The 25,581-nt window shown below is 33.4% G+C and overlaps 2 protein-coding genes across 3 annotated transcripts; both read left to right on the top strand.

Annotated features, from left to right (window-relative positions):
• Window positions 1–4,796: 4,796 nt before the first annotated feature.
• Window positions 4,797–24,510, top strand: LOC108565919 (serine protease nudel-like). Of its 2 annotated transcripts, none has more exons than XM_017925593.1 (8): window positions 4,797–5,050; window positions 20,007–20,205; window positions 20,258–22,549; window positions 22,603–22,906; window positions 22,962–23,174; window positions 23,230–23,364; window positions 23,419–23,705; window positions 23,758–24,510. In XM_017925593.1, the coding sequence occupies exons 1-8, from the start codon at window positions 4,949–4,951 to the stop codon at window positions 24,201–24,203; spliced, it is 3,978 nt and encodes a 1,325-aa protein (XP_017781082.1). In that variant the 5' UTR covers window positions 4,797–4,948; the 3' UTR covers window positions 24,204–24,510. The 2 variants fall into 2 exon arrangements, with proteins under 2 accessions (XP_017781082.1, XP_017781080.1); XM_017925591.1 differs by having other exon boundaries at window positions 23,218–23,364.
• A 1-nt stretch (window position 24,511) lies between these two features.
• Window positions 24,512–25,163, top strand: LOC108565920. The gene is made up of 2 exons (XM_017925594.1): window positions 24,512–24,826; window positions 24,880–25,163. The coding sequence occupies exons 1-2, from the start codon at window positions 24,750–24,752 to the stop codon at window positions 25,160–25,162; spliced, it is 360 nt and encodes a 119-aa protein (XP_017781083.1). The 5' UTR covers window positions 24,512–24,749; the 3' UTR covers window position 25,163.
• The last annotated feature ends 418 nt before the right edge of the window (window positions 25,164–25,581 follow it).

Here is a 25,581-nt window from a genome sequence, read left to right as displayed (position 1 = left end):
TTTTTGGGTGTAAATTAATCTTAGACGTCCCTTGTTCGACTTTTCGCCTACTTCCGAAGAGTCCAACAAGGCCTGCGACTGGTTCTCTGCCATTGAACCATCGCCGAGAAACATGGATACAGTGAGAGGTAAAAAGGTCTAAAAAAATTAATAATAAGGGAAAAAATAATAGTTCGTTCATAAGGGTTAATGTTTCTTAGGAAATTTGAAAGGTGTGTTTAATTGCTTCGTAGCTAAATCTTTCTTTCTTTTTGTATATGTTATTATTATTATTTTGTGTTTCATATTTGTTCCTGTATGTTTTTGACTTTGAAGGAGATTAGTGTTTAATTTTATTTTTTAATGAAAAATCTAGGAGAAGGAAGTTGGCAAATTGATTAATAAAAAGTAATACATTTTTTTTGTAACCACTGAATTTCTTTCATAGATTCCACCAAAACCTGCGTTAGCTACAAACCCATTGAGCTGAACAATTAACACAGATGGTGATTAAACTGAATGAATTGTAGAAGAGCGAACTCTTGTGGCCCGAGGCTCGAAGGAATAAAAAAGTATAATAATAAAAAGAAGACGAAGAAATGTTCCGTTCCATGCGACCGCCTCTGACCATTTCGAATTACACAATGATCGTGAATTAATAACACACACGGCGTTTAGCTTCTTTCTTCCTCCCGCTTCCTCCACCTCTGAAGACATCGGTATTTTCTCCTTCGTGGCCGATGGAACGGCATTACAGTTACCCGAAATGTAATCACCCGAAAACGACACGGTTTATTTGGGATTACTTCATTTGAACCAATTAGATTTGTAGAAAAATAAAAAAAAATGTCGATAACCGGTTAACTACTCGTCTTTTTTTGTACATCTGCCGTTTCAGTAGTAAAATGTTCGTCATTTTTTTTTAAACTTTAGTACATAGTACTTTCTTGCGTGACAAAGGTCAATATTACCATGTTTATGCACGCATGTTACTTATAACAATATTTAAAAAATTTAATTATTATACATGAAAATGTTGACACTAAAAATCTATTGTTTTGAAATCATTATTAAAAAAAAATTAAGAAATAAATAATAAAATTATTAATTTTAATTTATAATATAACTATGCAGAAATTTATTACATTCCATAAACCAAAAAAATAATGGATTTTTTTTGTATATTTTTTAAATTTGAATATTCATCTTAAAATGTGCATTTTTTTTTTGAAAAAGATTGAATTCAATTAAAACTATTTTTTTTTCGGTGTGACATTTTAATAATTACTTTGTAAACAAATCAATTGCAGACGGTAAACAATATTGTTGTGCTCCAAGGTGTTCCAATTCATTTATACGAATACACTGTATGGATACGAGCTCTGCACAATATATGATGAGCAAAGCGGATAACCTTGGAGATGAATTCGCCTGTAATTAATGTCCAAGACAGGATGAAACAGAAAATTTTCAATTGAACCCAAGTCTGATTCTCAATGACTTCATTTATATTTTATTAAAATTTATTGCAATAATATTATCATAACTTTTCTTCTTTAAATTTGAAAATTTATTTCGTCCAATTATCGTCTTTATTGGTCCAATTTAAAAAAAAAATGTATATACATATTATTTTTTTTTGTAAATGTTGTAAATTATGTAATTATTGAATTTTGTTAAGTTTATAAATATTATTAAATTGGAAAAAAAAATTATGATTACAATGAGTTAAATTATAAGTCTTCAACAAGTTTGTTGTAACCAAATCAAGATATTTTATAATACAGTTATTCCTAAACAGAAGTGTTTTTCAGGTCCAGTTAGCTTTGGCGGATTTCCGACACCTCTCGTCCATAAAATGAAAGGACGTTGTTATTAATTATTACACGTAGATGAGATTCCACCATTGGCTTTACTGTTAGATCGTACGTTTTATCGTTGGTCTCTAGAAACCTTTGCTATACCAAAACCCATTTCGTATGAAAAGAATATAAAAATGAACCATAAATCAAGCAAAGCAATCTTCCCAAAAAAAAACATAAACCCATTCTTTGTTCTCCAAACTGTGAGTTGCGTAAGATCTTCTACTTTATGTTTTCTGCCTTCATGGACATGAATGCTAAACAGTCTCGGACATCCTGGACATCCTTGCAAGGAGCAATGCAATTGCTTCGCACCAGGAACAGAATTTCGAGCCGGATTGTTCCGTCAATTACACACCAGAGACGTGGGTAATTTTCGACGTTGGCGATGACCGCGGTTAGAATGGAATGAGATGGTATAGAATGGTTTCGTTAAAAAGCAACTGGTGTGGTTCTGCAGCCATGGTGCGATGCCATTGAACTTGACGCCACTTCCTCTTTCTTCTTGGGGCTCTCCGTCAAATAATTCTAACGCATTCGTCTTTCCCATAGACAAAAGACCTAATTTGTATTCCAACCATAGAACCACGACGCACGGCAGATTTTTTTTACCTACATACCTCTCCTCTCCCACCGTCGCACAGTTTATTTACAAACATCTGAATCCAGTTGTTTTTTTTTCTCTCTCAGCCTCACCATCTCACACCTACTATTACATAAGCACACTGCAATTAAATGCAATTTCCGAGAGAGGAAATGCGCCGCAATCCACTCACCTAAGCAAGATTAAGAGTCGTTTCATATAATTTCAGGAAACGAGAAAAAAATTGAGAATATTATTTTTTCCCACTTACTAAACGAGTATTTCCGTATACAGAGAGAACTCTTCTAACGTATTTAATTCATTTATAATCAAGTTTAAGGACAATTTTAATATGACAATTATTACAAAAAAAATATCAAAAATATTACAGTTACGTAAATAAATTATAAAATTAAATATTACTTATAATACAAAGGAAAGAATGACTAGTAAATTTAAAAAAATAATTGAGATTTTTAAAGTAGTAATTGACATCACAAAAATTTGCTATAAATAGATTTTGCATTATACTTTTATTGTGAATAGTTATGTAATTTTAAGAATTCAATTTTTTTATTTTTGTTAATCTTCAATAATTATGTAATTTTAATAATTACAAACTTTTGTTAATAAATTAATATAGAATTAAACTAATTTTAATTTATATTATTTTATACTATGTAATTTAACAAATTTTTGTAAACAAAAAAATATTTTTATTAGAATTGAACTGATTTTAGATTATATAATTTAAATAATAAATAGTTATGTTGTTGTGTCCAACCGTTATTATTACAATTATTATTGTTAACATAGTGTCTCTTAGTCGCCATAATAAATATATGAATCAGCATAAAGGTAGCCTTCGAGACCAGAAAGAACATCGTTTATATTTTCAACCAGACGCAGAATAAGCATTTTCATCGAGACCAGCTACTGAAAGAACATCGCTCATATTTTCAACCAGACGCAGAATTGGCAAATTCCGTATAGGAGCAGTCTCAACAAAATTGTGCTTACTCCTCAAACTCCCACCCCTTGCTTAGTTAACTTTATATGTAGAGTAAGGATTTGTAATTAGTCTTAGGAAGAACGCAAGAGAATAAAGTCGTATCGAATATTTTAATAATAAACCAAAAGTAAAACTCGTTCAATTTATTATTTACCAAACCTAAGGCTCCACAACAGACAACAGAAGAAGATATCCCACAGTGTCCAGAAAACCATCCCTGGGACACGACAATGTAATTTAATGTTTATGTATTTTGTTTTGTTAATAATAATAAATACATAAATAAATAAAAGATGGATTGTTTAGTGGAACAGATATTTGATTGACCCAGGCTGTGGAGAAATCCGAAATGATTGTTCCTGAATAAAATATGGGACGGAGTGAGTTTAGGAATTCATCGCGTGTCACATGTTGAAACACGTGTCGAATTGAAACGAAATGCAATTCATCTCGGTCCGAAATCTTTTCACAATTTTCTGACATTAAAATTCCATCCACAGAAAACGAAATAAATAAATTATTAATTTAAACACATAGTAATAATACAAGTTTATATAGAAAATTAACGTTTTTCAAATAATAATAAGCAAACATAATAAGTGTGAATAAAAGATTAATTACTAAATCTTAAGTTTTTACGGTAAAAAAGAAAGAAATTTCAAAGTATATTATGAACAATAAGGAATAGAAATTTTTAATCCGGACTATGTGAGGTTGTTGTATGTTAAATTGTACTCAACAATTATTTATTCAATACTTATTGATAATTATAACTATAAGAAAAAACATAATATTAATAAAAAAATGTATCGTAAAGATAATTTAGGTTTAGAATGTAGGAAACGTTTCGTTTTATTATTATATTGTGCGGATGCCATCTGTAAATACTTATTGGTTTCTTAAGATGTTATCGACCTGTGTGCGTTCGAAGTTTACGAGTGATGTAATTAGAGGTAGTAATGATCATTCTGAGGAGAACACATTATAATGGTATTGAAGGTAATTGGCGGTTCGCTTCCGGTTTCTCACTTTATTTAAAAGAGTTTATAATTCGTCAATAAAATCTGTATTGATGAATCCAATACAGCAATGGTAAAGCACATCAAGGTCTCTTCCGGTACTTGGGGTTAAACGTTGGGATGACCCCAACAGAAAAAAGAAGAAGCACGATGTTTTTCGGCCTTCGCAGGGATAACGAATACGCTGTTATGATAGCGGAATGGGATGACGATGGTAATGGTTGATGGGTGATGAAGAAGGAAGAAGACGGCTGATGATGGCAGGGGCACCGTCGAACGGACAAGAAGCGAGTCTAGGAGGAACAACAGTGTGGGTACTAGTTTCAGATCTACACGGGCAGCCCCGCGAAGCGCACTCCGAAATATAGCCGCGCAGTGATCATCGTTCGAGTGCGCGCCAAATTTAAAATCCGTGAAAAAAATATGAATTAAGTGCGGATGTTTGTGAGGAAATAGCTTAAAGGAAAGTTAAAGCAAAAACTGATCAATAGCCATGGAGACGTTCTGCACGACCTCAAGGCATCCGAAGTATCGTCCGTCCCTTAACTCCAGCAGCTACTACCAGGCCTCGACCTACGGCAGGAACTACAGACAGGTTTGCTTCTACTTACATACCTACCACCTTAAGCTCATCATCTGGGTTTACCTCCGCAATTAGCACCAATTTTCACCCGTTTCTTCCCGCGACAATGCCATTCAAATTACTTTATTTATTTTTCCGCGGAAAAAAAAATTATATATATACATTCACACACAAATATAAGTATATATTTAGCGTTCACAAATAAATATCGACGATTTGCTCGAATAGTATAAATAACGAAAAACCAGTCTCACAGACAGGTACCATAATATAATTCTCAAATAAATAACGACCACGGTCGTGGGACCTAACAATGCTTTGTTTCCTCCATTGTTGTTGTTGTTATTATTGTTGTTGTTGTCTTCTTTATCTCCAGCTTATTCCATGCATTCCAGCAATTAGCAAGATGGAAAAAGTTGTAGTGAAAGAGGAATACAGAAAGAAAAAATACAACATCCGTACACTGAGGAAACCCCGGAACGCAACGTGCCTCAGCTCTTAACAACTCTCGTACATGGCAAGAGCAAAGAACAAGTTCAAAGAAAAGCAAAGAAAATACGAAGCCAAGTGCAATTGTGGAAACACTCTTGTTGTTCCATTCCACGTGAATCAATAATTTAGTTGATACTAAAAGATATTATCTTATAATTCAATAACATTCCTCTTCACATCGGAACTAGTAAAAACAAAATATTAAAAATGTGTTTAATTCATATGTTTTTAGTTTAAATTTTAGGTACATAAAGTTACTATAAATCTATTGACTTTCAATTCTGTTCTTTCATTACAATTTTTACCAAATTTTATTTAAAAATAAAACAAGTTGAATTATTTTTAGTGAAGTAAAAATGATTATATATATAGAAAAATGCGTTTTCTCCAAAAAAAAAATTCTACATAAGTAAATTTTATTATAATTAATAAATCAAAAAAAAGCCAATTGCTTCAAAGGGCTATTGACCATAGCTCTTTCTGCCTCATTATAATTATTTTTAATTTATCTTCAAAAATGTAATTATGTTAATGAAATTATTATCAATTATCTTAATAAATCTATGATTTAATTGTAAAAAAAATCCCAAATTTAAAATAAAGTAACAGGAATCTTGATTATTTTAATTAATATCAATTTTACAATATAGAAATATCTTTCTTGGAAAAAAATACTTTAGTTTCCATATGTATTTTAAATTTATTTGTTTTGACGATATAAACATAATTCTTACACAGCGCATTTTTTTTTTAAATAATGATAAATTATTTTATTTTATTGTGTAAAAATATATTATACAATAAGATCATGTAAAAATCACAATAAATTTCGTATTTAGTATATTTCAAGAACCGTGAAATCAACTTTGTATTGTGTGATTTTTACGGAAGAGAAAACATGAATAATGTATCAATAGATCTAAATAAAATATATTTATTTTTTTTTCATTATTAAAATTATATTTTATTTAAGTGTAAAAACCTATGGATTAAAATAATTAGAAGTGATATTGATTTTATTATTGAAAAATATTATTATTACAGTTTATTAAAGTTTTTTTCTTTTATTCAAAATATATTTATTAATTTTTAACTGTAATTGAAAACGGTTAAATTAAAATGAAATGAGTATTTTTTTTATTATCATTTATGAGTTTGAAATGATAATTTTTTTCATATCATTTTACATAGCAGTAAAGATTAATTTTAAATTTTAAGAGACGAAGAAATATGTCCAAGATGAGTTTTTTTTCAATAACAATTTTTTGATTGGTTTTTTTCCAATTTCAATTATCATTTTTAAAGCTCGACGCGAAGACATCTTCTGCATGTGCAATAAAATAAACATGAACTTAATTAGTATTTCTTCAATAAACATGATTTATTGGTTAACACCATAACAAGAGTTCATCCATTCAAGTAGACGCTGTGCTTTTGAATCATGTTTCGCTTCTTAGAATAAGTTTCTGTTGCATGCGAGTCTCAAAATTGAAATTTTTTCAAACATGTTCTCTACACAATTGCTTATGAAACATTCTCTTCTTAGAATATTAAGTTTATATTTGATTGAAATATGTTTTGAAACAACATTAGCCAGAAGCTTCCAATTACTGGAAAATTTAAAGACGTTTATTTTTATTAGACACGGTGCGGATATATGTAATTATTTTTATATTCATCTCGTGCACAATGTTTTGCAACAAATAAAACTATTTTTATTCCACTTATTATGTACGGATTAAATTATTATTCAATGAAACTGCGGATTGATCAATATTTATAACCTGTAGAGCATTGAATTAATCCAAATTCGTGTAGTATTTGCAGAATGCAGAGATTTCATGTGATCCTGCGACAAAGGCGCACCTGTTGCACCTTGCACAGTTTGGTGCACGCATTCGGCAATATCAAGCGCATCGTGATGACTTAGTTCACGCCCGGCGCTGTTACATAACGACGACCGTGAAATTGGTGGCTTCGATCTGCGAAAATTGCTGGAGGCCGCAGAAGACAGAAATATTCTTGAACTCCCAGTTAAAATTGGGTCTATATCTAAATCCCGACAATCAAAATCCCGACATTGTGGAAATATCCGACAACCATAATACCGATACTGTAAAGTTTTTATTATGATTATTTCAGAAATATTTTTTTTTGCAAATCTTGATGATTAATTAATTACGTATTATATACGATTTAACTTAGGCACAGAGTAATTATAATGACGTAGATTCAAGACTAAATAGGAATGGATGAAATGTGGTCAACTTGAACAATCAAATTTAAGGGATGTAATTAAATAAATAAATGTTCGGGATTTTGTTACTGTCGGGATTTAGAATATCTGGATTTTAATTGACTTAATTTTGATCAGAATGAGTTAAAGTTTTATAGGAATGGATGAAATATGGTCAACTTTGTCCCGTACACTAAAAAAAATCATTGTTAAACGATATAATTAAATAAATAAGTTAAACTATATTTGAAGAAAAATCAATCTGTTTTTTATTTAATATTATTATTTCATTCAGATTCTGAAAATATGAATGTTTATATAATTTTATTATTTAACTTTGAATATTATCGGTTTATTTCCCATCTGAATATAGTCGGGTGCATGGAAATAAATAATTACAAATGTACCGTACGAAACGAAACGAAATATGCTTCGAAGAACAATCTTCGTTCTCTGTCACTCGACGCGCGTATTTATATATATAAAAAAAATTAAACACTTATTATGGCCACATAATGAACTTTAAAAGTACATAACAGTACATGAAAATAAACGAATTTATTATATAATAACGTTCCCTCTCTTTCTCCCACATTTATATTTTTTCATTCTTTTCCGCCGTCGGATTCTTGAGAATTTCGAGTAGTTTAACTTGTTCTACATTTTACAACTCTTCTTTTTTTTGTACACTTCTGTTCCGCTACGCCTCCAGAACTGTTTCGATCGTATTAACATTTGGAGTTTCAACGAACCGAAGGACGAATATGCAGTTGTTATTAATTTTTGCATTTAATAATACCATAACAATTCATAAATTTAGCTTTATTTTAAATAATTTGGATTAATATTCTAATTTTATTAACAAATTTCGTAAACGATTTTATTTATTTTTTGTATCTATTTGCTGTATATTTCATTCAATGATTGAAAAGTTTAATTAACTAATTTAATTGATTCGTTTAATTAAAGAAAGTCGTATGAGTTTTTCTTGAACTTCGTTGAAGAGAAAATTAGAAATTAGTATATTAAATTGGTTTAAAAACGATACAATTCTTAGAAATATAAGGAGAATTCTAGTATCATATTTATAAATTATATGAGAAAAAATTGAAGTACACATTGAAACACTGAGTGTGTACAAGCTTTTATATGATGGTAAGATGACCTACGACCAGGTCGTAAAACGATAAACATCTGATACATGGATCAAAGTTAAAGACATCATCAAGTATAATAAACTTCAAGAAGATCTTAGGAATGAAATAAAATTAAAAAAAAAATCTTAAAATAAAGTATTTTCTTTCAAAATATGATCAATAATAATTAATACAAATATAATTGATTTTTTTTTACAAATATTTAAATGATGAAAAATACCAATAAACATAATTTATTTTGTATTTTCTTAATGAAAAGTAGAGATGTGAGTGTTGTAATATTTGTAATTTAATTTTTGATTAAATTTGTAATAATTAATATAAAATGAAGATTTCTGTAAGTGAATAGGAAATTAATTTTATTGTAGATTTTGTAGTGAAGTTGAAATTAGAAACCTTAGTATTAATAATAACGAGGATATATCTATTCAAGTTGAATGAATGTCAACCTGTTTGTTCTATTTTTTGTTCATTTTTTGAGCAATATACGTTGTTGAACGTTGCATTCAGGAAAAGCGACGTCTAAATTTACACAAACAGGTTCTTTTTCCCGCATTTAAAGCCACTTAAACGTTGTAAGAGAGTGAAACGTCTACAGGACGAGGGGAAAAAGATGTTGTATAAAAATTGGCAAAACGTTGTCGACGGCGACGATCCAGGTTAATAGCACCGATGTAAACGCGCTGCCTACTTTTACAATTGTCTTGTAATGAGACATCCATAAATGGGGTCGAGGAGGCGAAGCTTGGATGGATGGATGATAGTTGAAGATGTTCATCGAATGATCGGTTCCTGAGCCTCACGTCGATAGTAACGAGGATGCAGAGAACTAGACAATAATGAGCAATTCCAATATGCCGTCCGAGCCACTATAAACCAGTTGTTGCAAAGGCCCGGCCAAGTCTTTAGATGTTAAGTGAGAGTCCACTGCACCGACCTGTTACGGCCAATGACAGTAAACCATTAAAAGTAAAAACATTGAAGAAATTGCTAACATTTAAATAATATGTATAAAACTGTACCAATGAAATAGAATACCAAGTAAAAACATGGAATTTCAATATTGACAATAATTTGGATAAAACTATACCAATCAAAGAAGATCACTAAATAATTGGCAATATCTCAAGAAGAACTTTTGCAATTAATAATTAGATAAAGCATACAAATCAGAGAAGAAGATGAACAAATGATCCTCTACATCTCAAAAAGAAATATTACAATTTTTGAAAATATTATAATTCCAAATACCAAAAATATGTTGATGTTAAGTAATAGAATTGAAGAAATTTAAATAAAGCCATAACAATCAAAGAGGAAGATCAGTGGTTCATAAAATAATAATGTAAAAAATCATAATTACTCATAACATTTTGATGTTAATTCATTCTGCAAGATGTAATTGCGCCAAGTGTCTACACTTTGAGAATGATTTATGAGATACGTCGACGTCCATTAGACGCATTTGAGATAGGTTGAAAACTATGGTGGTTCGTCGAAGGTGACGAAGGCGTTGCATAAATATGCATGAGGCCGGAGCAGGAAGCTGCAGATCTGCTGGATAACGAGTGCACCACAAATAGAGATATATTGTTGTAAATCTGGTGTACCTGGGTAGACGCCCTTGACTCTCGTCGCGTTCTACATGCATTCTGACCTACCTCACAGCAGCTACCCGCAGACCGCTTTACGCTCCTCTTGTTGTTCGTTCGTTTTCTTTCAACATTTTTTTTTATTCGGCTTCTTCTTCTCACTCTCCTCAACCTCTTGGAAAATGAAGAGTCGACAAGAAGTGGTAGAAAAAGAAGAGAAGAAAAAAAGAACGGATGGAAGCAATGGGAATGATTATATGAGTGTTGGCCCTACGTTCTTTATAATGAGCACAAAGAGAACCAGCGGAACCGACACTGGATAAATCAAGAGGAGAGAGGTAGTCGTAAAGCATTCGCGATCCGCAAATAAAATATAACTTAATTATTATTTATGCAAAACAATAAATTTCTTTGTTGCTTTTTACAAATTCCTTTCGGCTTTTCCCACGTGAGAGAATATCCACGCTTCGCCTTGTCCTTTACTTATCTCTTGAATCTTTTTACTCAGCTGTTATTTATACATCCAATTATATAAATAAAGTAAAACTTATCATTAAATACGTATTGATATTGACTTATATTTTCAATTGTTTTCATATAAATTGAAGTAGGTATTTTTTCCAAAGATGTTGTTTGATATCCGAATTGTTCGATTCAAGCTACATATCAATATTAATGATAGCTACCAACAGTAACATTAATTGACCGATAAGTTGTTTGTTACCCGAACATTTGTTTGATGATTCGCAATTCAAACTGTTCGTTAACCGAACACACACTGTACTTTTAATTAGCAGTTAAATTAATTTGTAAGACTATAGAGTTTATAAAATATTATTCTTATTTACGTTCAAATCAATTTCAATGTGTTTTTCTCATTCAAATTCAAATAAATTTAAATTAATGCTAATAATTGTTACGTCTGGTCAAAAACACATATTTTATTGCATTTAATAGTTAAAAACAAGGAATTAAATTAAGATCTTCATTGAAAGCAAATTAATCATCCTATTGTAATATATAATAATATATGAAACTATTTTTTTTAATATTATTTATTACAATAATAAATTTGCATTGACTTTTCAATAATTAAATACATAATTAAATTAAATCATTTCATCATTTTTTTAAATTAATAAATTAGGTTAAATAGTTTAAATTTAACAACGAACTTTGATTGCAATTCAATTAATTAATTATACAATCATGTAATACGAAATTATTGAATATAAACAAGTTTTGTCCAAATTTGTCCATATTTTAGTGCATATAAAAATTAGAATCATTTAAAAGAAAATAAATATTAGCAAAGCGCTTATAATATTTCTTTCAATATTTATTTTGATATGAAGCAAAGAAAATAATTATGTTTACATAGAAATATTAAATAAAAAATTGTGTTGAATATCTGTAACATAATTTGTAGATACAAGGATTTGAATTCAGCAAAAACTGCGCAGAAAGCATAAATTTGCTTGGAAAAATGTGTGACACGCTTTCAAACAGCACTCTCCTCATCCGACATCCTCATTCGAAAGTATTATGCTAGTGAAATATACATATTTTTAATATGTATTCCGTATCGAGATTAGGTCATCGCGAGTTTACAGTTAGCAGCTAAATAAAATTAAATCGAACAATAAGAATATTGTTACAAACAAATTATTAATACTTTAAGAGCGTGTGAATTACATCGGATTCCCAAGGTCCGAGCATCGATCATCACGCGACCTCACGTCACGTTCTTTCCTCGCCCAATATTTTTTTCTTCTCTTGTCTACTTCTTCTTGATCATCAACTAGTAGTAAATACTTCTTTTTTTATGTTGTTGCTCCTTTCGTCCACCAGATATTTGTAGATAACTGGACCAGATTTGGAATTGAATTTTGATCGGGTCAATTAAAACGGACGAGCCACGAGCAGAACAGAGATGGAGACAGTCATGATATAACGGTGAATCCGACGAAATTTGTTTATGCCGTGTGCATCATAGGTCGTCGGATCCGAGGCGCTGTGGGAACAGAGGAAACCAGACCGAAGAAATAAAGGAGTATATAAGAGGGAGAACAAGAAAACTTGTAAGATAGGAAACTTACTGTAATGAAGCTCGCATATGCAACGCGTGTTGCGGGAGGAGCGAAGAAAGAAAAATAAAGAAGAAGAAATAAACAAATAATAAAAATAAATCGAGGAGCCGTCGCATACCGGCGCGTTGCATAACGGGGCTCGAATCGCTCGGTTCTCTTATTCAAATCTGACCCACATGCAAAAAAATAATAAAAATATATACGAGGAGTGACTTCACGTAGCGAAATGCACCTGAAAACTGCCCGTTTTCAGATATTCCAGGTGTAAGTTTATGATGGACTTTAAGATCCGCCGCGACCGGTGTTTATGGCGTCAATTAGAGGATTTATTGGGATGGCTTCGGTCTCTTTGCCTCCGCCAATAAACCGATAATAAATCAATACATTAGAGGCCGCCACTCGGCGAGTTGCGGTATTCGATATGCCTTAAGTACCACAGAAGAGCCACTCCACCTCGAACATATAACATCTGCAAACTCGTATTCATTTGAAACCGAGGCTTGCGAACAATATCACATATTTAGCATTTAAAGTACACAATAAGAATTTTGTGTCTTCGCAAATGCTGAACATTTTTCTGTTAGTAGACGTAACAAATTCTCTTTAATATTTACATTATATATTATTTGTTGTGGTTCTTGTAGTAACAAAGAATATGTGAAAACACATATTAAAACTTTATTAACGAAATTGACTTTTTTCATTAGAATACTGTTCAATAAGGGGCAGATTTAGGACAGGTTATTGGCTTCAGTTCAATCAAAAGATCTCCCTAAACTTAGGTTAATTGGGTAGACACCCAAACAGTTTTGTCAAACTTTTTCAAAATAGTTAAAAAAAACAACTTTGGAAACAATGTTTTTACGTTTGTTTAAATTTAAAAATTGAAAAATATAATTAATGCTGAATTAGGAAGCGTTTCACTTGAGATCAACAATAGATAAATCTATTACAATGGAGTTGTTTCCTGGAGAAGCAGCTTTACTTTACATTTTCGAAGTAACAACGAAGGTCACCGAGAGGAACGTGAAAACCGTTTTATTGTGTAATTGAAAATGAATAATTCGAAACTCGAAAAAAACAATTTTCTCGATACGTTAATCGTGATCAGCTTTAATATACGAATGGAATATGTTTACAAATATTTTTATAATTAATTATATGTATAGATAATTTATTTAGTCGGAAAATAATTGAATATGTCGTTTAAACAGTAAATAAGATTCTGATTATATTTGAATTCGCTACCGCAACAATTAGCCATCTAATTAAAAGTAAATACATGATGTTTATGATGGTTTCGTTCGTTAAATGGAGGCTTTCCGAATCACGTTCGAGATGAATATACGCGTTGTTTTCGTGTTGTCGCAATACCAATTAAGATTTTTTTTAACATTGGAAGAGTAGTAATAAAGATGAGAGGAAGATGAATAAAATAAGAAAAACAACAACAAACTGTAAGTGGTCTGTATGGTAAAGTAATTACAAATAGTATAAGCAGTTGAAGGTTGCAATGGTACGTGTGTTTTATGCGATGTAATTGTCGAAAGGTTTTATACATTGAAGTTGGCATGCACGAAACAGTTCGGTGCCTTCGGCTGAACGTTTTTGGGAACGTGTTCAAAGCCTAATTATTATTACGGGGCATTCATTACCCGTACGAAATGTTTACAATTCATTCACCTCGGTCATTGTAATATGTACATCAATTTATTAATTATCCCCAAGGATAAGTAACCTTACTTATCGTCATCGAAAAACCATTGTAACCGATGGTGCAAAGGCAACAGCAGGAATCATTGTAAACGAGAATGATTAATATCCTAAGATCGTGTCGCAAAGACAAAAGAACGATTGTATGGGATTATTTATTATAGTCGGAAACGAACGTGGAAATAAATTGGAAAGCCGTTGGAGTGATCGATCGTTCCTTGCGAATTCTCCGGATAATGTGTCTCGTATTGTAGGTAGAAGATTATTTGTTGATTTTGTTTTGTCTGTAGTTCTGCAACTCTTTGATATACAACATATCAGTCGGTTGTGCTATACCTGGATGAGGTTTATGAGTTACGTGCGTGCTCTGCTTGAACACGTCTCTCAGGTTACAGACGTAAAGACAAAAAGACCGAAAACAAAAGCCATAAATTACTATTTGACCTGAAGCGAATCGTCGCTCCGTGCCCCAGGGTACGCGCCGCCGACTATTCCATAAAATTGTACCGGGCGGAGGAAGATAAGGCATGCATGGGAAATGTTCACATTCCCCGATCATAGCGAGCATCGTGATCGTTCCATTTATAGATGGACACGACCTGCTCTTGATTCGCAATTCCCGAAGGCATACATACATACATATGTATACATCTCCTGAGAGGATGTGCGGCCACGACCTTGCCAGGTGCTTACCCCCTTCACCATCCTCCGCAGCGGACTATTTAATGACGGGTGTTACGTAAAGCTATCACGCGAACCGTAATTAATGAAATTCGCGAACTTCCGTGGCTTCGAACCACCGTGAAGGATGGATGGAGTTCGCTCTACTCAAACATGGTACAAAGATGTGCATTTGCGTGTAGTGTTCAAATCTTTATTATTTTTGATTTTGACGTGCGGAACGGCTCTTGCATCCCGAAATTATAATTACACAATTAAGATTAAATCTTCTGAAGAAAATGATCCGAAGTTTCGGAACGGACAAAACAGGACAGGGCTTGAAGATGGTAATCGTCGATATATCCACCTTTCTCTCTCTTGCGCATTCCTTGACCCTGTATGTCTCCTACGTTAAACGCACATCGGGTTCTTATCGCGACATCGATCTGCACGTGACGCTTATTTTTTTGTTTGTTATGTTTTAAAGGACCCGACGCATTCCTGCCATCATTTTCGGTCTGAAATCGCAAATTGCGTAATTAAAGTGCGAGCAACGGTATGCTAAGTGGACCACGCTTGCATCAGCAACCAACAAGCCTCCAATCAGTCAATCTTTCAAATACCATTTTTTTGTATATTCTACAGAACATTTTAGACACTTTAAAATACAAAAAAAATATTGTATATTATATTATATTAACCAACGATCACTCTTTATGTGCTAATATATTATATATTTATTAAAAAAGTTGCGTAATTATAATTATTAACCGATACATAAATGTATTATATAATTTAAATGTATTCTCGTGTATAATACGATATAAACTATATATATGAATAATAATATTAATTTTGATAATTATATAATTATCACATATAAACATGGATGTAAATATATTCCATGAGTTATTTTTTTAATGTGAAAAACGCTCCCTCATAATAATTAAATTTTTAATACATGCCAAGCGTATCATATTTAAAATAATCGGATAAAGTAGTTAACGTTGAAAAGCGCTAAAACGTTATTAAATTCTGGTAAAGCCTTTGAAGCAACAGGTTAGAATATTATAGCTTATAGCTAATGGCTACAGGTCTAAATCGATTGCAGAATTGTACAGTGGGTGATCGCTTAACGAACAGTTCGGATTGCGAACAAATCAGACAACCAAAAACATATATTCGGATAACGAACATCTTACACTATACTATACAAATTGAATTTTAATGCTATACCCATAATAATTTTGTTCGTTAACCGAACACCTACTGTAATTGAATTACGTTTAAAGTGAATTAAAAAACATTTTAAGAACCTTAGTTTTTTTTTCTTATGAAACAAATTTTCAGGAAAACAAAAAGGTTGAGAAATGCTGATCTATCATATGGTGTTGAATCAAGAGTGTTTTGAATTTCAATAGAGTACCCGATGTTACTGAATGATTAACTCTTGTTGTATCCTATGTAAACAACCATCGTCTATTTCTTGAGCGAAACAAGAGATTTAGAATTTCTCGTACCACTAAATTGATCTTAATGGCACGGAACGAACATGTGTGAATCGAGTATCGAATTGATTTAAGTTTTTTGTATGTATATTGTTTTTTGTTTTGCCGTAGTTCGATGACTTTCATGGATGATACCTACCATCGTTTAGTTGTTTTTCTGCGGTAATATTTGACCTAGAACGTTTTCCGATTGGTGTTCGACGTTAAACAAATGCAAACATTAGTTACGGCCGAACGGTTTTGCGACATTTCGTGTAACGCCAATAACCAGAGCTCTCGATCTCTCCACATTGTGATCACGGCGTGCAGCTTTCTTGAGGCTACGACCTCCTCCTGTGTGGCATGCACAATGCACTTTACCACAATTCATCCGATCCTTGCATACAAAACCATTTAATCAGAATGAACGACCGCAATTGGAATACCAGTAGTTTATTGGCTTTTATGATTGAATTCATTATTTTGCACGAGAATAACCAATGCATTATGAATGCCTTCGCCTTTGTTTCCATCTACTTTCTATTGTTTTACATTTGTTTAATCAACAAGATTTTAGCCTATAACCTTCGCTATTACAATCAAAGATCTTATTGTTTGTAAAGAGTAACAACCTTAACTATTTTTCAACAATTTTTATTTGTTTTTTTTTTTCATACTAGGAAGTAATGTCAATTGCTTAATTCAAATAAATATTTAACTTTTCAATACTTGTGTTATACAATTATCCAAATATTATAACGTATTTGATTCTCCAATACTAAATTCATTTTTGACATCATGTTATGGAAACAAAGAACTATTTAAAATAATCATCTTTAAGAAAATCATCTTGGAATAAAATGAAATGTATTATTAGATAAGTTTTATATTTAAAAAAAATAAATATTAAATTTGCATAGTTATATAATATCAGGAAAATAATATATTTTTGGACAAAATATGACTTTTTTGTTGTGATTAGAAATTTCTAATCGTGTTAAAGTGAAGGTGTGTTTTAAAAGTACCGTGTTATATGAGGAATACCTGTATATTAAATTGAGATGTAATTATCTGGATGTTGGTGTAAAACGGATCTTTTAAAAGGAACGTTAGTAGCGTCGTTCGTGGTTCGACGATCTTGTAAGTATGATTGCCGTAAAAATATTGTTTTCAGGGATTATTACGCGTTTGCATTATAATTATTTCCGAGTAAAATAATGGCGAGACAATTAGGCGATCCGAGAACCGTGTAAAAATCACGTCTCCACGAAAGACAGAAACGTGTCCATAGAAATGAACCAAAACAGAGAAAATGTTCCAATTATGATCAAGGTGTTAAACGTAAGGTAACAAATGGTCAGACCCACAAGGGGATCGAGAAACCATCCCAACTGGAGCCAATTATCATTGCTCCACGTACGATTGTCTTCTTCGATGGAAGAAGAACCAGAAGAACAAAAAAAAACTATATATATGATAGCTACCTTGCAACCAAACAGAATGAAAATGAAAGAGAAGAAACAGCATTCAGACCACCCATTGCATAAGTTACCGAGAACCGACTAATTGTTACACCCCACGTTCCCAAAATGCCATCCTCGAATCGTCTTATTAAAATATCGGCCGTTCCTTCATTATACTCTCTCTCTCTGTCTTTTCTTTCTTTGGATCTCGTTGTTCTTCATTGCCGCTGCTCTAATGTGGAATCTTAATTCTATCCCCGCTCATTATGTGCAATTATTTGTAAGCACATCTTTGGAGAAACGGAAACAAAAGGAAGACTCGAAAAATAAAAAGAAACGTGATCGAGATGGAAAGAATTCATGTCACACTGTTCAGCACAGACCATACAATGCCGAAACGTCTATAGTCTACGACGGGAATGTCGTCAGACTCTCAGAAATCACGAATGTTATGTCACATCTTGCCGACAAATCCTATTTCAGAGATGCAATATACCATATACTTCAGTGTATAAGATTTTAAATTTGATTGCTAGTTATTTCATGAAATATTAAAGAAACTACATCTGCAGTAATTGTATAAAGTCCTTAAAAAATAAATGCAAGATGAGTAAAAAAAACAGCCTATAATTGATATAAAGGATACATATTTAAAAGCTGTAGAATAAAACTAACAAACATATAAATTATAACATAATACTATGACATCTTTCATAATCAGTTACTAGGAAGTAATTTCTATTGATACTCGATTATTTAAAAGTATGCTGTGAACCAGTTTAAAGCTGTATAATGAAAATGAACGGGTTCTTGATTATTTTGCAAATGTCGCGTTAATGGCGTAGGGGCTCTGAAGATACCAACCACATTAGTCCAGTAGTTAAAATGCGCACTTTCCATACATTTACGTACATCCAATTGCAAAGCAATCATCATAGTCGTTATTGGTGGTTAAATTAACGTCCTTGCTGATTATTACCAAAGGCTTAAAATACATCTCAGGAAGTCCTTGGGGACAAAGCGAAACACGCATCTTCCTGTTTTCAGGTTTTTACCTCAGATAATCCCCCATAACAATTGTTACACACATATGAGCGAGTTGAATGCATTTAAACATCAATTAATCCTTACAATGTTATCTTAATCGCGCAAATGGCGTACGTTAAGGAAGGAATTAAAGGACTTCGGACAAGATGCTCACTAATTACCCCGGCCAATTAAAATTCGGACGATGTGATCTCCTCTCGCCATAACGGAAACGGAAAGTTCATTTACCCGTGCGGAAATGCTGCTCTGTTTTATTCATCTTCTTTATAATTCCTTCACCTCTTCCTTCTTCTGTTTTACTTTTTTTTTTATTAATTTCTGTCGTTGTTGTTTGTTCGTATTCATCGCAATCTGGTTTAACTAGGTAATCGTTTATTCTCAGGACTCGCGACCTGTGTGCATTTAATTAACGTGAATTTAGTGGCCTCCCTGTTATTTAACTGTTTCTTAAATTCAGGTTAATAAGAAGTTTACGTGCGGTAATGAATTTAATGCATTAATATTACATCTTCGTGAATCATTATCCACGTCTGCTTCTTATCTTAAACAGTGTGTTTTGCTCTTATGCGAAAGCCTTTGTACAAAGACAAAGGATCTTCGGTCTCGTTGTTCTTGGCTTCTACTAGATTCATTATAACAAGTTTATACGCGTATTATTTTTTTTTAATGCAGAAACGAACAATAACGAGCGGTATTTAGTAATTTTGTAGCACTTTACAATAATCGTTATATTTAATGTCGAGACATGTTTATAGGGCCATAAATAACAAGCGAGAAGATCTCTGAACGAAGTGGACAAAATAAACTAATGCATTAAAAACGACAATAGTGGCGGCGGGACGTGAATAGCTTTTTCGATAAGTTTATGGACAACTATATAGTTGCTTATTATCCATTTGGAATGGAATAGCTAACTAACCTACACCATTAAATTATATCGCAATGCATCGGTTTAGCGGATTAGAAACGGTGCACTCATAAGAGGGATGTTGGTATACTATTATTTCTATATTTGTTTTTCTTATTTGCAGAGCGATTATAGTTTTGCCAATTCCACCAGGAATTCTGCGTTGTTATGGCACGAGAGAGCTCACCTCAACGCCAAAAAATCCAGAGGAAAGATCTGTTCCATAGCATTAGCCACAGCGGCTTTCCTAGTTTTAGTCACAGTTCTAGCCATAGCCGGTCTAGCGTTATACATGGGAGCCTTCCGCAACGAACCGACTAATGGTAAGCAATAACCATTCTGTTCTAACCATATAACTAATAATTATTATTTCAGCATCAGTATCGTTTAGTTGTAGTGCAAAGGTATCAAAGGGCGATCGCTTTGTAACAGGTCTTCAGGACAAAGCTCGAAAGTATAGGCAACAATTGGAATTCCTCTACCAAAGGTCCACGCTTGGTCCTGCTCTGGTATCCTGCACCATCGAAAGGTTCGGCAACGATAGCCAAACAATCTTCTTTAAAATCACGCTGAATAGAATGAAGATTCCTAGGCATTTCACGAACGTTGAGAAGGCCCTTAAAGATATTTTATTATCCGATGCCGTTTCGCGGAAGCCAATCTTTCGAACAGTTCGATTCGATCCTAGGAGTATCAATATTAGGCAGTCGGCTGAAAGCGAAGCGTACCAAAGAGTCATAACTAAGCCCAAAGAGCTACCAAAAGTACGACCACCAGTTGTATTACATAAACCTACTGCAAAACCCAACCTGACTGTAACTGCTGATCTTCCTGTTAAGAAGAGACCAATTGTTGAAGAGATTGATATAAAGGAAGACAATTTACCGGTGATCCAAGGCTCTTTCAAAATCAGCAAAACCGAAGCAGATATCACCGAAAAGAAATCTATTCCAACTACTTTTGAAACCACTCACAAACCAAAGACTACCAGCTCACAAAAAGTTCCAACCCTTAAAGAAACTGCGGTAACTAGTGCACCGTTTAAGTTAGCGACTGCTGAAAAATCTCCCAAACCTTCATCAACAACAACTACTACTACCGCTACCACCACCTCAACAGCAAAAACAATAACTTCTACTACTAGTACAACCACTACAACGGAAAAGACCACTACAACTGAAAGAACAACAACAGTTCCGGAATTCAAATATCTTTCAACGAATTTGCCATCAAATAAATTTATCTTTTCTATTAGTCCTGACGTATATAATCAAGAGCCTTGGGTGCCGATTTACGAAAACAAAGAAGCTTCGGAAACGCCGCAGACTTTCAACCGTCCAATTTATACGAGTTTCACGAATCCTGGATTATCATTCAATCCGGTGGAAACTGAGAAGCTGGGTTCCACGAATCTGCAAGGTCACCCAATACCCGTGAATAAAATACCTACAATCACAGAACCGTTTTTCTTCGAAACAACCACTGATCTAGCACAAGAACGCAACGAAGACATGGATTTGTACGACCTTAAAACATCAGATAGTAATTTTGACGAGGGTTTCGTTGAGGTTGAAACGCTAAAGTACGTTCCAGGTTCTGCGAATACCACGACCATCGATACAGACGAGAAATCTAATTGGGAAATAGTGAATAGCACCACACCGAATAGTTCTGATGCTTACAAATTGAAGCAGACGGCTATTTTGAAAAACATATCTTCTATATTTCATAGTCTAGTGTCTACTTTAAGCTTAACAACTAAACCAACTGTGGAGGAAAAAGAACCTGATCGCGTAGGACAAGTAGAAGTCGTCGATGTTGATGATCTTTCTCTAATTATGCAAACGACAAAGTTGCCTTTGGTAACTTTACTTCCGGTGAAATCGAATTCTGGAGTTGGTAGACCAGTAAGGCCAAGACCCAAAAATGAGAACAAAACACTGATTGAAAACAGAAGTTTTTCGAATGATCCACCAAAGGTCAATTTAAACGCCTTCATCGAAACTCCGATCTTTACAGAAGTTGTCACCTCGGTCAGCTCAGAATCGAGCAAAGTGAAATTGAATAAAACTCAACTTGCTGAGTTCAAAGTTGGTAGCGATTTAAACTTTGCTACTGAAGTTGAGCAGGAAACAACAACAGAAGAATATAGTTTTGAGGATGATGTAGCTATACTAAGTATAAATTCATCCGGCGCAATCGAATCAGAAGTAGAAGGAGTGCATTACATAACACCAGAGAAATTAAAAAAATTGTCGGAGATCAGCAAGTTGAGCAACAACCATACTCTACCAGATGATGGTGTTATATCGACAAAAGCAATCTCATCTAGTTACACAATCAACCATTCTGGATTTAATTTATTGACGAAGACGTTTAACAAAATTCCGAATTCCGTCAAGGAGGAAGAAAAGAAAGCATCAACTGGTTATAATAGCTTTCACCTAAGCCTCAGTAACAGATCAGAATGCAGCAATTTTACTTACAAATGCGATGATGGACAATGCTTACCCGTCACGGCCAGATGCAACCAGTTGGTTGATTGTAATGACGGATCTGATGAGAAAAACTGCAATTGTGCCGATTATTTACGTTCTCAATTTCTCTTGAGGAAAATTTGCGACGGAATCGTCGATTGTTGGGATTATTCCGATGAAAATCAATGCGGTAAGATTTCTAATGAAATTTACTACATATTTATTAAAATATATATATTTTAGAATGGTGTTTGCCAAATCAATACGTCTGCGGAAACTCGAAAGTTTGCATAAATAGGACAAGTATATGTGACGGTATTAGGGATTGTCCGCATGGCGATGATGAAAGACAATGCGTCACAGTGGCGCCAAGCTTAAATGCAGCTGATGAATTTCCTTACCATTCAGAAGGATATTTGATGGTCAGGAAGCATGGGCAATGGGGAAAATGGTGCGTCGATAATTTTCAAAATGTTGTGGCTAAATCCCAAACGGCTTGGGAAATCAGAGATTTAGGACAAGCGGTTTGCAAAGCTATGACTTATCAGTAAGTCTCTAAATATTATGGAATTAGAACATATTTTAAATTATTGTTATTTTAGATCGTTGGATAATGTAAAAATTTTGAAGGAAAATAAGTCAAAAGCTATCTACAGAAATTCAAAGTACTACGAATTATCCTACACGTTTCAAAACGAAACCAAATCGAGTTTAACCTTTGAAAGCACTGGTTGTAAATCTGGTGAAGTGGTTAAAGTCAAATGTCAATCTTTACAATGCGGAGCTCGACCTCAAGCAGCTAAACAAGCAGCTAGGTTAGTGATTAAATCGCTGAACTTTAGTTCAAATTAATGTTAGACGATTTTACAGGATTGTTGGTGGTGGTAACGCAGGATTAGGAGCTTGGCCCTGGCAAGCAGCTCTTTATAAAGAAGGCGAATTCAAATGTGGCGCGACCCTAATTTCTGACAAGTGGTTATTATCTGCTGGTCATTGTTTCTACCAGTAAGTTTAACACTTAATAATCATCAATCTATGTTTAATTGATTTCTTATTTAGATCGCTTGATGAACATTGGGTGGCACGTTTAGGAGCTTTAAGAAGAGGAACTGCACTGCCATCTCCATATGAACAACTCAGACCTATAATTCAGATTATCTTACATCCGGATTACGTGGACGCCGGTTTCATAAATGATATATCTTTATTGAAGATGGAAGTCGGTGTTATATTCAGCGACTACGTGAGACCAATTTGCCTACCATCTGCAGAATCCCCTCCGAATGATGGCAGAATGTGTACTGTTATCGGATGGGGACAACTTTTCGAAATTGGAAAAATATTTCGTGAGTATTTTATAAAATAAATTAAGAAAATCGATTAATTTTTCTATTTTAGCTGATACACTCCAGGAAGTGCAAGTTCCGGTGATATCAACGGAAAAGTGCAGAGAAAGGACTTTGTTCATGCCTCTCTTCAGTTTGACCGAAGACATGTTCTGTGCGGGATACGATAGAGGTGGAAGAGACGCCTGTCTAGGAGATTCGGGAGGGCCATTGATGTGTCCAGAATCTGATGGCAGATGGGTTTTACATGGGATCACTAGCAACGGCTACGGATGCGCAAGACCCTACCATCCAGGAGTCTACACGAAGGTATCGAACTATATCAGCTGGATCGACTCTCATCTATCAGGAGCCTACAATTCCAATGGTACTGTAATAAAAAGCGCCTGCTCAGGACATCGCTGTCCTCTCGGAGAATGCTTATCGAAAAGCAGGTTGTGCAACGGATTCATCGAGTGCAGTGATGGTAGTGATGAGGTCGGTTGCTTAGATAACTGAAGAACAGTACAAAACTAAAGACACAAGGCTTCGTCCAGATAGTAGACCCTTGCGATATTTTTTCTGTGCATATTTTGAATGTAAGATGTTTTGAGTCATCAATGATGTTCATGACTCTAAAGATCGAAAGTGACAAATTCTGTATTTATCCCAGGGTCTAGGACAGTAGTGTAGTCCCAATTATAGGTTCTAGGGTTAATTTTATCTATTCATGCATTTTCATGCATAAACCTGAACTGCAGTGTCTTATAACAATTAACGCTACGCTACTGGTCTAGGATATTTATTTAAACGAGTGATATATTTTGTATATAAGTTATTTCTAATTATTGCATTAATTTAATTATATATTTTTTATCATTAAATTTAACCTGGAGACTTCCGCTCGGATTCAATCCAGATCGGTGATGAAATTTCAGCCCGAAGTTCTCAGGTTGAATAAGCCAATAAATGTTATCATTTCTTTTGTTACGTGCACTGCTATGTTACGTATAATTGCGCGATCCGATTAATCAGTCTAAGTTTTGCATTCGTTAAGCTAACACAATGTGTTTTGCACATACTGCCCAGGTGCATGTGCAACTACTAAAGAATCCGCTGCCAGATGTCATACCAATCTTTAGGTACGTATAGACAACATTAAATAAGTGGCTGTTTCTCATATTATCCTATGTAGACCACCCCCGATTGTTGAAGATGCACTCTCCGATGATGAGATCATCAATAATAACGTCAATGTTGTCATTGAGACAGAAGATCTAAATGATCAGGAGAATTTTCGGCAAGTGAAAATCGTGCCCGATTTCCATGTACGTCATAACGCTGATAATGAGGAGGAGCGTAACAATACCAACATCATCAGCATCAGGGAGGATAACACAAGATTCTTTTGGTACAACTACATGTTTGGAGCATTGATTGTAATACTATTTATTGTTATCTATTTCATTCAAATGTGAATAACCTCTGATGTTATGAAAATAAAATTGTGCAATTAAAATTGACCTTGTAATAATGAGTATTTTATTTACTAATTGGGTAACGTGCATTCAAATATTATTATACCGATTCAAATTCATGATGCAATAATCTATAATCAAATTAATATCATGATACTATTGTACACCTGGGAGTTCGCACAAGCGGCCCTTACTTCATTGGACTAAACTACACATAGGTAATATTGGTATAGAGATCAGCTGGCTAGGGAAGCCTCAGGAATGACGAAAAACTGAGAAGTGCTTCAACACCAGTTCCTAATGTTATGTATTATGTAAATATATATGAAGTTTCTTTTTTCAAATTATGATAACTTATTATACTACAGAATTCGGATATTTCTCATTCGGAACATTTAAAAAATATTTTTTCAAATTGG

The sequence above is a fragment of the Nicrophorus vespilloides genome, unplaced genomic scaffold (genome assembly GCF_001412225.1).
Source record: "Nicrophorus vespilloides isolate i.1.1-1 unplaced genomic scaffold, Nicve_v1.0, whole genome shotgun sequence".
NCBI classification, from domain to species: domain Eukaryota; kingdom Metazoa; phylum Arthropoda; class Insecta; order Coleoptera; family Silphidae; genus Nicrophorus; species Nicrophorus vespilloides.
This window is presented reverse-complemented; position numbering and strand designations above follow the sequence as displayed.